This window comes from Molothrus aeneus, chromosome 12 (genome assembly GCF_037042795.1).
Source record: "Molothrus aeneus isolate 106 chromosome 12, BPBGC_Maene_1.0, whole genome shotgun sequence".
NCBI classification, from domain to species: domain Eukaryota; kingdom Metazoa; phylum Chordata; class Aves; order Passeriformes; family Icteridae; genus Molothrus; species Molothrus aeneus.
The window spans coordinates 12,181,854-12,195,035 of NC_089657.1; the positions used below are offsets into that span (position 1 = coordinate 12,181,854).

The window sequence follows — 13,182 nt, forward strand, 5'->3', positions numbered from 1 at the left end:
AAATTGTGTACCCAAGGGCGGAATCCGGGCGGGGAAGCGCCCACTGGCTCCTGCGACTGTGCGGCGACATCATCTGCATCTACAGCCTGGGCAGGGGTACAGGCAGGTTAGTTTTATTAGATGTTATTCTGGCACGGAGGCATTCCCACCTTCCACAGCTCAGAACACACTGCTCCTTCCAGTTCAACACCTTCCTCCCACTGTGTAGCCCTCCCAGTCCTCTTGCCATAGCAAAGACCCGGATCCAGCCCTTATCCACAGGCACTGGAGGAAGCCACCAGTGGCACAGCAAAGGGACAAAGCCAGTACGTGCATTGCTGCATGCTTGGAAAGCTGCGCCTGAACACTGGTGGAATTGACTATTAGAGTTGCTTTCTGATGGGACTGATGCAGTGAGGGAAGGGAAAGGTTTAAACCTAAGATGGGAGTCCCTGAGTGCTGTGCAGCATGACATGCCAGCTGGGAGGCAGGGGAGCCGGCTGCTGTGGGAAGGCTGCTCTGGTTCATGCACTTGGGTGAATGACCCAGCCCACAGCCAGCCATAGCAGCAAAGCCTTTCTTCTGATTCATAGCTGGGACTGCGTTGTCAAGGCACCAAATGTGTTTTCCTCTGGCGCAGCCGCTCTCCTCACCAAGTGTGCCAAGAGCACGACTTGCAAATTCCCATCTCTCACATTAACCCAACACGAGTGGCTGGGACTGACACCCACGCAGGCAGCTCCCCCAGGCTCAGCCATCCCAGTCCCTCCTGCCCATTTACACCACTGCAAACCACCCTAAAGAAATAACCCACTGGAAACTTCTGCATGGATGGACTCCACTAAGAAAACCAATGCAAAACAGAAATGCTGCTGTTTCAGTGTTCTCTGTCCCCAGCTGAGACACCCAAGTCAAACACATAATGTATCAGTCAGCTAGGAAGTGGGAATTTTGGCTGGCCAGGATTGGGCTCCCTGACCTCGAGAGGCATTTCCTGTGGTGAACCTTGAGCAGTGACCAAGGGAGTCGTTTCTCTCAAGGAACTCTTCAGACACCCACAGCAATCTGCCAGGATGACAGGTAGGAAGAGCCAGAGTTGCTGGCCCCAGGGATTTGCCCGTGAGCCCCATCTGGACTCAGTACAGTCCTGTGATTTCAGGGACCAAGATGCACCAGAGGCTGCTTGGGCTGAGATTACAAGACTGAGAATTGTTTTGCCAACACAGAGAGATGCTCTTCACAAGAAGGGCTTCTGTGAGCCCTGAGAGGCACCTGGTCTGCTTCTAAGGGGACTGAGGTATTGTTTGCTAAATGTGGAGTACTGCACATAGGAAGGAAGATAATTAGAAGGAGGGAAAATTTGGCTATAACAGTTTGACTAGCACTTATAAATAATTTTTAAGTGTGAGCTAACAGTCTGCTTCCCTGGGATCTGTCAGTAGACCGTTCCTTATTTTGGGATCATCTTAATAAAAAGGGAGAGACAGAGAAGGCAGAGCACTGTATCTGACAATGGCCAACATAATTAGTTGTAGAAGCTGATTACAACCACCCTTACATCATTTAGGAAAAGAACTACTTGGTCAGGAAATGAAAAACAAATTTCTTCCGAAAAGCCAAGTCTTCATCCTCTGATGGTTTTTATCCCACTTCACTTAACCATATTGCCTGCTCAAAACAAGCTCTGCAAGGAACAAGGATTCATTAGCTCCTGCTAGCCTAATAAATATCTGAACATTTACACACAGAGTTAACCTATTGCTAAATAAAACACAGCAGCAGGGATTTGAGTGGGGGGTACTTCTGGAGCAGAAGTGGCTAAGCAGAACTGGCTTACCATGACAGTGAAAGGACTGTTGGGAATGTCCACCCCACCAAAGCGGACATAAATCACATAGGTCCCTGGTTTGGCAGCAGTGTAGAAGATATCGTAAGTCCCATCCTCATTTTCAACAACATCTGCTTCAGCTTCTGTCCCATCTGGCGTGAGGACGGTACACGTCACTTTTCCCTTCCCTGCTGATTTGGCGTCTACCACAAAACCAACCTCCTCACCAGTCTTCACAGTGGGTGCAATTCCAGGACCTACAAGGCAATTTTAGTTACAGAAAGTGTTCACAGGACAGTTTTCCCAGGCAGACTGCCTGTGAGGTGCCTGGGGAACATGGCACCAAGGCACTGGTCCCAGGGAGCTACAGATGTGGTTTTGGGAGCAGATGTAGAACAAGGGACATTTGTACAACTGGTCAGCACAGTGGTATGCTAGAGCTGGCTACCAGTTCTCCTTCTCCTCTGCAATCAGAGAGGCTGGATGTGAAGAGAGGAAAAAAGCTAAGTTTGAAGAAAGCAATGCCTTAACCCATACTCTTATCATCCTACTCCTTTATGCAGAGCCAGAGGCAATTTCTTCTGCCAGCAACTCGGCTGCACTGCTTTAACACAAACCTCTCTGTGAAAGCAGCTATAAAAGGGCACAGTAGCAGCCATGGCACACGTTCTCCACCATTATCCACAGAAGATTTTCCACTGTTCTGCCACACATCCCAAAAAAAGAACACCATGCAACAATGCCAAAATTGAAGCAATCAGATCTAGCTTGAAGAACACTGTGTTTAAATGAGAACTATTATGTCTTATTTGCAGTAGTACATATTGAGTACTCCTGCTTCTGATCCTCACTTGTTACCAGGTAAATGGCTCATTTTCAACTGGCAATGAACCTGCTGGTTTAATATGTTGGCAGTATTCCAGCACTTACTCCTACAGTAATTGCATTTCAGCTTTACAGCAGTGAATCAGAAGCACTTCTTGGAAATGGGAAATTTTAGCTGGCATCTGGCAGTAATCTCCATCTCAGTTACTTTCAATAGTTAGTGACTTGAGTTACTTCAAAGAGTATCAAATTTACCCATTAAGGCATCTTTTAAACAAATTTTGATGATATCTCTTGTTTTTTTTTATTATATCTCTTTTTTTCTTCCATTGTGTCAGAAATCTATTTCTGTTTAAAACAACGTGATAGCATCCAGCTTATGGACAGGCTTCAGGCGCACTTTAATTGCACAATGCCCAGGTCCAGCACAACGCCCACAGACTCTCACAGGTCTACAACAACAGATTAAGTTTCACTGTTGAATTTGGCCTTGCCTACTTTATTTATTTATTCTACAATCAAAGGACTTAATGTTCAGTGGTATTCTTGTAACTAGTTTGTGCCACTTCTGCTCCCTGCCACAGCCTCCTGGGAGGTGGGAGCACGCCACAGTGACCAGCCCAAAGCCACGTGATGAACACCCTGTGTGCTCCTACAGCAAAAAATCTGGAGAGCCCTACACCAAGGCAATGATTTTTTGAGTCATAGTAATATCTTATCTTTAGGTTCTCTTCTTCCCAAAATCCTGTTCAGACCCAGGCCAATCTTGACCACACAGAAAAGCAGTAGAAACCTTCACTAATAACACCTAGCCTGAATAGGCTTTGCATATGACCAGCTATTTACATCCTCAGAATTAATTCTGTTGTAGCTTGCAATGAAAAGCTTCTTGGAATGCTCACTGTGCAAGGAACAAGATGCAGTGGACACACACATATGAGTTATTTTTAAATCAACCTCACTTAAGTTCTCAGCTAGATTTACTGATGCCAAAATAAGCATCAGACAGTTGCATCTGGCTGTTTATAACAACCCAGGCAGTCTGACAGATTTTGTTAGAGGCTGCAAGAGATCCCTGCTCACCCACAGGGTGGAAACTTCTTCATCTTTAGGAACACCCCTTCTGTAAGAGCAGCCAGACTACATGTGTCTCAAGCATGTCTTCTACACTCATCACATCTACTGTACCATGTTCAGAGGGCAGCCTTACACCCACAACAAACAACAGCAAAGAGAGGAGTCCAACACTCACCTGTGGCCAAACACTTGCTGGCATCCCCAGCTGGAGAAGCCCGGATCCTGTAGGGAGAGGCGGGGATATCATCTCCCCCATACTTAACGCCAATCGTGTAGCGGCCAGTTTTGTCAGGGACATAGGTGACTGTGTAAGTGCCATCCTTGTTGTCATGAATGTCCACTCTCTTGGGTTTGCCCTCTTGGTCCTGAGGAATGCAAACCAGAAAATTTAAGCGCTATGAAGGTTTTGAATTTCTTTAGCTGGACATCAAATCTGTTCACAACCACACTTAGGTGGGTCTCAAACAGACAAAGAACTGCAGCTTTTTGAAGTTTAAAAGATATTTTGCTCAAAGACTTTGTAACAAGAACAGAGTATTAGGAGCAGAAAGATATCAAACCACATAAAATCCACATCAAACCATAAAATCATCAGAAATATCATTAACTACTCTTTGGTTGATATGAGAATGTTTATAAAACCAGCAAGCCATTTTAATGAACTTTATATTAATTGTAAGACGTTCACACTTCACTGTCATACTGCTGTTGGAAATTAAGAACATTTCCCTGTTCCCTGAGGCACAAATGGGCAGTCACACTGTGTAGCTCTGTCCTGAGTAAGCATCAGGTAGCCTTGGGCAGCTGCTCCCTGAAAGGTCTGAGGGCAGGGGGAAGCATTACTGGGGTTTGCTATCAGCCCTCCTGCATGAGGCATTCAGCTGCTGGCACACTGCAAAGTCTACAGTTAAAAGCAGGTCTATGCAGCCCCTTCAACTACCATTTCTCATCAGCTGCAAAGCACAAAGCATTTTAGAAAGTCTTCCAAGCCTGCTTATAGGGAATCACATGTTGACTCAATTTTGTATTTTATGACTTAATGCTGCCTGGGGTACAGTATGAGCTGCAAAGGACTTGAGATTTTAGGCACAGCACGAAAGAGCTTACTTCTTTCAGGAAGGCTTGTGAAACATCTGATGTTCAACAGATCAGAATAAGAAGAAAACAAATGCTGCCAGAAGGATCACCTAATGCACTTCTACCATAAAGGACTTGTAGAACTTGATCTTCAAAGCCCCAGCAAGGCTGGGAGCTCTGATAAGCATTTTGGATCCTTTAAGAGCACACCTGCACACCAGAATTAATGGCAACTGCTTTGGTACACCTGAGCAGGCATTGAGACAGGACAGGAGCAAGAATGCAGAAGGGCAAGTACAACCAGGCATACCATGACCTAGGCATGCCAGAGCTCAGCTATGTGCTCTATGGTCCACTAACCAGACACCTTTTCACTGAGGCCACAGAGTCCAGGCACCAGACACTTTGGAAAGAGTAGTAACAAAGATAAACCAAAACATTCCTGCAGTATCTCCTTAAGCAGCTTATGATGTCTGGCAACCTTGAGGGAGATGTGTGATCGAATTTATCATAATGTGATGCTCAGAGTTGTTGTTATCTCACGGCCTTGCTGAACTCTGTTAGAAGACTGCCTCCATTTCAAATGCCAGTATTTCCATAATCTTACAAGAAATTACTTATCTCATTTTGGGCATTTGCAGAGTGTAAGGTTAGGCAAGAGCCAAACAGAGTATATCTGATGATTTTAAGACAGAAGTTTCACAAAAGCACTCTCAAGAGCTTCACAAATGCAGAGTGCAAGACTTTGCTGTACCAGAGCTTAGTGTCCAGTCAGCAGCCCAGTCTCCAGGACATTGGGTATGTTAGGATGAAGCTGTGGACAATTCTAAAAGGAGAGACTCATGCCCACCTAGAAAACATGTTTCCTGTCCTGCTTGGTTTTGTTACTTACCGTGATCTGTACAGCCAGAAGTCCCTGCCCAGCATCCTTAGCATCCACAGCAAACTCCACAGGCAGGCTGGCTAGAATGCCATAGGAACTGAGCCCTGGACCACTTGCTGTCACCTTACTGGCATCGTATGTAGGAAGCACCTTCACCTTGAAGGGACTAAAAGAGCAACCCATTATTTTCCCTCCTCCCAAGTCAATGGCTGATAGCTGCTGCAGTACATGCTATCCAGGCCTCTTACACTGTCTGCTGCAGGTGCAGTGGGCTCAAAACACCACTGAACCCCAAAGTCATGCAAGAAGCTGCACTGGTTAAATAAAAAGGCCCACAGCCAGCCTGTAAATGGTGCTTATGTGCTGGGAGAACACCACTGGATTGTTAAATCTCCAGTTCTGCAAAGTTTCTCTTATCACCTTACCTTCGAGGAATCTCTTCATCAGCGTATTTGACAGTGATCATGTAGGGTCCCTCCTGCATAGGGGTGTACACCACCGTGTGGGTGCCATCTCCATTGTCTACCACATTAACAGGTCCCACAACTCCTAAAAAAGCAATACATTTTTTTCTCAGCTATGCTATTAAAATAGTCATTTGCTGCACAAAGCTAAAGTATGGACTGCTCATTTATAACAAATTTCAATTTTTTTTTTTGATGAAAGCAACAGGCATGGATCAATGATCAGCTTCCCTTATTTTACATTCAAAGCCATTGACTTGAGATAGATTTTTTTATCCACTGCTGTCTGGGCTCCCATCTTCTTGCTGTAAACAAAAGCTAGCATGAAAATACTGCAGAAAGATCTGCCTTTTGGTACAGTCCAGGTCAAGAGCAATTGCTAAAGGTGCATTGAAGATCTTTCAAGACAGAAAATGAGTAATGCTTATAATTGTCTGTACTGTCATTTACAAGATTACTTCGTATTATTGGGATTCATTGCACAGAATTGAGCTCTAAAGCCAGTTGGTGTACAGCATTCACCAGCTGTCTTTCACAATCAGGTGTTTAGAAAGGCAGGCTTGCTGCCTAGGCAAGAACACCCTGCAAGCTGCCAAAGACCTAAGAAAGCAGGATCAATTATTTCAATTTGCATTAAGTTAAATCTACAAAGATTATGTGACATATCAGTTCAGATCAACACACAAAGCAGTCTACAATTACAAGTTGGCTTTAAAACACAGAAAGGATTAGTGGTAAAGCAAGCACAAAAGAAATGTATATAGCTGCCATGCACAGCCTAAAAGCAACACCGTTGGGTTTCCCACTCCCTCCTGCAGATGATTCTTGCTGCTGCCAACCGGATTTCCAAGAACCAAAACTGCCAGTAGTTAGCGAGAGTTCAAACCTGTCTCAGTGTCACCCTTTGGACCACCTTTAAAGAAATCCGAAATTGCTTTCAATGGGGAGCGCCATCCCTGGGAATCCGTCTCATCCGCTAGAATTAAACAAGTGTTACCTGCAGGGCACCTGCACAGCAAGACTGACACTCCAGTGGGGGGGCAGCTCTCACCTCCCAGCAAGGTGAGACTTGCAGCCAGCAGGTACTCACTGACAAGATACTCTGCCACTGAGACATGGCTTTCTAGGTTAATGCAAACACCATTAATGCCATCACTTGAAGGGCCTTGCTGTTCTTTGGGGGCCACTGAGCAATTTCACCATTATTCAGAGACTCCTGCAATCCACTGACCCAGGTTTCCCAAGTCACTGTTCACATGTTAGATTTTGGATTTACTTTTTGATATCTAAAACTTAACACACAATTGTTCACCGGTGATGGTTACACATCACTTCTCCCAGCCCTGAAGATTAGGCTAAAGCCACCAAAGACTCTGTCCAAAGCAGCACTACCTAGGACACAGCTCTCTGTCACAGCATGATGTGGGTCAGCTGCCAAGGGGCACATGACAGATGAACAGGAACAGGGGGAAATGCTCATTCAAGTGGCATCGCCACCTTTGCAGGATGGGCCAGAACCATGTTACCTGCCCAAACACAGATATGGGCACAGCCAAATGGAATACTTTGGTTCTTACCTCTGGGTCCTGTCACCACCACTTCAAGAGGTGCTATTCCTGCCTTGCTGGTGTCCACAGTGAAGGACTGGGGGATTTTGGCTCGAACAGCTGTACCCAGACCTGGTCCTGCTATCTTCACCTTGCTGGGATCCACAACATCCTTCACAGGAACCTTGAAAGGACTGCCTGGAAGTTGACATGGTAAGTGTTAAACACTACAAGGTTAACAGTAACAGAGAAAAAAAAGGTCTTCTTTCTCTACCTTTCCTTAGGTTTTTTTTATTACTATTCCTCTGTTGCAGGCAGGAATTACAACCCCACAGCCTCCACACTATCCCTCTGCTTCTGCAAAAACCAGAAGTGTAATGATGGTGCCTCTACAGTTTCACAGAATTGGTGTCAACCATCTGTGACCTATCTACTTCTCACACCTCAGGAAAAAAAACAAACATGAAAGAAACCAGAAGTGCAAATGAAGCATCATGGAGGCAATCTATTTCCTTATATCTTACTGTATTCAGTATGTCAACAAAGAGAATGGGAACAACAGGAAACATCCCCTCTTACTGTAGAGCAGGATCTTTAATGCAACCACATACCAAAGGGCTATTTTCCATAACCTAAAGCATTACACACCACTTGAATATGACACCAGTTATTTGTCAAGGGTTAGTATCCCTTTTCCTCTTCCACTCATCTGTACCCATCTGAGCAAAATGCCACTGCCTTTTCTGCCTGAATTCTGAGGAAAAGCAGAAAGCCAAAATCACATAACATCCCACGGCACAAGGGAGATGCAGCCAACTGAGAACTCTGAGTCCACAGTTTGACTTCATCCCTCTTCTGAAAGGCCTGAGCAAGAGCTCTTACCAGGAATATGCTCTCCCCCATACGTGATGTTAACATCATAATCTCCCGGAACATAAGGAATATACTCGGCACTGCAGCTCCCATCTTTGTTATCTTTACAGCTAATTTTAGATTCTGAAGGTCCTTCAACAGTTATTCCAAGGCCACCAATTCCTGCCCCTCTGCAAGACAGAAACACATATTGTTAGAATCACCTGCTTCTAAAGCAGCTTTGTAGCCTTCACATGCTCTGGCTGCATTTTCATCCTTTTTGGAAATGTGGTATCCTGACTTCCAATGTTCAGCCTTCAGCATGTGCTGCTACGCAAAGCTGTTCAGCACTGCCTCACTCAAATTTTCCTAGAATTTTCTTCTCAGTAACTATCAACCCCTAATGTCAAATGTTTGCAGAGTAGATGATGAGGTAGCACACAGTCATCAGCTGGACACGGCTTGGCCTTTTTATAAATATTTGTACTGAGTTTAGCATCCTGCGTTGCACACACCACTACAGTCCTCCCCCTCCACCAATATTCCTTCAAGATCAAACAGGCCCCATCACCTGGTGACAACTGAAAAGGCATTGGGCTGATTTGTGAAAGCTTCTGTAAGTCCAGGTCCTTGTGCCTTCACACGCGATGGATGGCAGCCCTCTGTGACATTCACTCTGAAGGGACTATTTGGCACAGGCACACCATCATATGTCACGCTGACTGCGTGTGGACCTGTTAAAAAGAGGCAAACATCTCCTGAATTTCCTAAAAATGCTCATGACTTAACATAGCTCTACAAGATGCTACAGAACTTAAATGTCAGTATATAGATAAGAGTTGCTTCATGCATTTCAGAAGACTTCACAAATGTTTTGTAACTGAGATTCCATCTACAAACTGTTCTTCTAAAGACAAGTTACCATAAAAGCCAGTTCTTCAAGTTAAAATAGAGCTACTTCCTGCAGAATTAGTTCCTCTGCTGGCAGACCTCTTGCAAAGATGCCAACAAGTTACTGGCAGACCTCAGGGGTTTGCCAAATGAAAGTGGTAGAAGAGCTGCTTGCTCTTGGTTTTCCCCTTTCAAGTAAAAGAAAACAAGCCCCGAGGTTACCCTTTTCAAATGGCGTGTACTCCACTAAATATGTTCCATCTGCATTGTCTTGGATGAGACAGTCTGTGCGGGAGCCAGAGGGGCTCGTGATCTGTGTCCTGATGTGCTCGCCACCAGCCTTCGTTAGAGGTCGAGCATCCACAGTGAATTCAGTTGTAGCTTCTCGGAAGACATCTACAGGAAATGTTTTGAAGAGTCACTTCAAGAAGTGCAATATATTCCAACAACAAAACATTTGGTGAAGCAGCATGATAAACAACTTGTTTGGGAACATGAGACTCCTGTCTGTCCAAGGATCACCATGGAAACACGCACAGCTTTTAGAACTTTCAACATTTAGAATACATGGAAAGGACTGCAAGTCCCACACATTCCGATAACAACAGTTAGTCTCACCTTTTCCTTCGACTCCTGGCCCAAACACTTTAACTCTGCTTGTGTCCACAGCTGGCTCCACTTTGACCCGGGCTGGGAATTTAGGCACTTGCTCTCCTCCGTATCTCATCTTGATTGTGTACATGCCAGCTGAGAGCGGCACGTAGGTAACGACATAGGTCCCGTCTTTGTTATCATCGATCCGCACCTCTGCTTTGGAGCCAGTATCTGACACCATGTCCACCCTCAGGTCCCCGGGCCCTGCCTCTGTGCAGTCGACATTCAGCAGCCCTGCCTCGCCTACTTTACCACGCTCCAGACCTGGGCCTGTGGCAATGACTTTAGAGACATCAAACGGCATTTCTATATCTGCCTTAAAGGGTGAACCAGGAATGTGAACTTCTTCAAAGAGGATGTTTACAAAATACTCTCCAGGCTTTGTGGGCAGGTAGGAGACAGAGCAGGTTCCATCGCCGTTGTCCGAACATTCAATTTTAGCTTCACACGGGCCTTCCACTGTCAAACCCAAACCTCCAGTTCCTGCCCCTTTGGTATCTATTGTAAATTGGGCTGGTTTCCCAACAAGGCCCCCTCGAAGACCTGGACCATGAGCTTTTACCTAGAAGAGAATATGCAGTTGAGCTAAATGGCCTTTTCCATGTTACCACCAGAAGACTTTCCTAGTTAGACTTGTTTGTATGTGGGACTCGATTTACAGGCTCTTAAAAATACACAAAGGCACTGTCTCCTTTGCCACTCAGCCCTACATTTTACTGTAAAGCTGGTACTTCTCCAAAGAGGAGGCAAGGATATTTATAATCTCATCATAGCTGTTTTTATACAGCCATGGGAAATAAAAAGTGGAAATGTTAAAGTATTTGATAGCTGTACACATGTTTTTCTTGAAATATATTTCCTGGTCTTAATACATGAGAGATGCTTATCAGACAGACTTCTATTAAATTAGGACTGATAGCTAAATTTGCTACATTATGCAGGACATTTGCCATATTTTTGATTAGTTCAACATTTTTATCAAATACAGTGTTACAGGAATGAATTCTACAAGTCACAGAGGCTGCAGAAAGAATTACTGAGCACTCTGAGTAAGGATGTTCCTGGGTATGTTTTGGCCAAGATCAAGCCAAGTCTCATGCAGTAGCCCACAATTCAGGTATCAGTTGCTGTTACAGCCCTATTCTATTCACTCACCTTGGAAGGGTCTGGGGGTAATGTGGCCTCCACAGTGTAGGGGCTCCCTGGGATTGGGTTGCCATCATAACTTACATCCACCACATACAGTCCTTCTTCCCGTGGGATGTATTTTGCAGTGCTGCACTCCTTGCCCAGAACTGGCTCCACCAGACATGGCACAGCTTTCCTCGTAGGACTGGAAATATTAACCTCCAGTTTACCTTGCCCACCAGCTCCTTTGGTATCAATTACAAATTCCTGATCCTTCCCTACTTCCACTCCTGAAAAAGACAAAACCCATATTACATTACTTACTTAACATCAGACAGCGCTCCAAGGAGTCTCCCATGCACACATCACTGAGGGAGCAGGTACTGGCAGAGCCCTACCCAGTCTGCATACCTCTGTAGGCAAAAAACCCTCCCAAGCCAAACAACAAAAAAAACCCAACCAAAACCAAATGCTTTGATTAATTGACATTACAAAGCTACAGGGGAAAACAAGCCTCTAAGGTGTGGTCTGACAGTATCAGAGAGAGGCTCATTTCAGGAAAGCAACAATATCTCACAGCCTTAAAAGTTCTTCCACATTTGGAAAACAAAAAGACTGTATGAATGACACCATGCATTGTAAGAGTTTGATACATTTGAATGGTCATCTAGCCATCAGGGAAACAGATTTCATCAGCGAGTGCTCTGTTCACCACAAACAACCAAACCCCAAACACATGTTTTCTCCACATTTCTATGTAATCTTAGCAAAAAAAGAAAAAAATAAAGAAATCTAAATTGAAATTCTGCCTTCAAGAGGACCACCTAAATAAGTTTGGAGCTGGTTGATCCTCAGCTGTAGCAAGTTAAAAAGGAGATTTGTTTTGCCTTCTCCTGTTCCAGCAGGACATGTTGGCTATCACCCAGACTCCCAAGACCCTTCAGAGGCTTCCAGCCCACAGGTACTTACTGTTTTCAAGTCCATTGACTATAACTTTGCTTAGGTCTAGAGGAGCAGCAACACCCACTGTGAAAGGGCTTTTAGGGATAGGATCACCACCGTAAGTTACCAGAACCTTCATTGGACCCTAGTGGAGAATTTACATGTTAGTTCAGTTCCTCACTTCACACAGACACAGCAACACCAAAGCAGTACATAACCACATCAACTAATCTATTTTATCTGGCCACAGCCAAACTTTCTGGTTTATGGACACTAAAGCTCACACCACTGCAGCCCTCCTAACTACTAAATGATTTTTATTTAATACAGGAAGAGCAAAAAAGACAGTTGTTTCCAACATTTAATTAGACTATATTCAAGCTTCCTGGCAAAGCCTCCAGCTCAGGCTGGCTCCCACCCCCCCCTGGTGCTCAGACCTGACAGCTGAATGAATGTCCCACTGCTCCAGACCAGGTATCCCCTTCCACCAAATGGAGAGGCCAAAGCTAAGACTGCAAAGAGGCCATATTATTACAGCATCTGAAATACCAGGGGTTTAAGCTCTACAAGTCAGAAAGATTAATGCTCTTGTGTATTTTGGCTGGAATGCTGCACAGCCACAGCAAGCTCCAGCCCATGATGTGTGTTCCTTTTATTCTATCCTACCGCAGTCCATATTTTAGCTATATTCACTGTTTGCTTACTTTTCACTCTTGGCTGGTTCTGCTCCCAAGTGAAATAATCATGGATGTTTCATGCAAGCTAGTGAATAGCTTCCATGATTATTTTTGGTTGTTTTTAGAAAACACATACACGGGTAGCTGTAGCAACACCACGAGATAGATAAGACCAAATAAACAGCATTAAAATAAGGCTGCTCTGCAACTGACACTGTCCCTCAGGAATTTAACTACCTATTCCATCCTTCCCCTGCTCTGAGGAGTCCACAGTCTCATTCATAAGCTACTGCTTAGGAACCCAAGGACAGGGTCCAGGAAAGACCTATGTGCTCACAGCATGGAGGGACAACAAGGC

The 13,182-nt window shown here is 44.8% G+C and overlaps 1 protein-coding gene across 2 annotated transcripts in view; it reads right to left on the reverse strand.

Moving 5' to 3' along the window:
* Positions 1–13,182, reverse strand: part of FLNB (filamin B) — a 71,014-nt gene that overhangs the window by 16,923 nt on the left and 40,909 nt on the right. The window contains exons 19-30 of one of the 2 annotated variants that reach the window (XM_066558441.1): positions 12,175–12,292; positions 11,233–11,495; positions 10,042–10,639; positions 9,646–9,819; positions 9,104–9,266; positions 8,563–8,723; positions 7,711–7,878; positions 6,095–6,218; positions 5,679–5,835; positions 3,885–4,074; positions 1,817–2,064; positions 12–86 (exon numbers count right to left, since the gene is read on the reverse strand). In XM_066558441.1, the coding sequence (XP_066414538.1) occupies positions 12–86; positions 1,817–2,064; positions 3,885–4,074; positions 5,679–5,835; positions 6,095–6,218; positions 7,711–7,878; positions 8,563–8,723; positions 9,104–9,266; positions 9,646–9,819; positions 10,042–10,639; positions 11,233–11,495; positions 12,175–12,292 (2,439 nt within the window). The remainder of the gene's footprint in view (positions 1–11; positions 87–1,816; positions 2,065–3,884; positions 4,075–5,678; positions 5,836–6,094; positions 6,219–7,710; positions 7,879–8,562; positions 8,724–9,103; positions 9,267–9,645; positions 9,820–10,041; positions 10,640–11,232; positions 11,496–12,174; positions 12,293–13,182) is intronic. The other variant, XM_066558442.1, reaches the window with a different exon arrangement.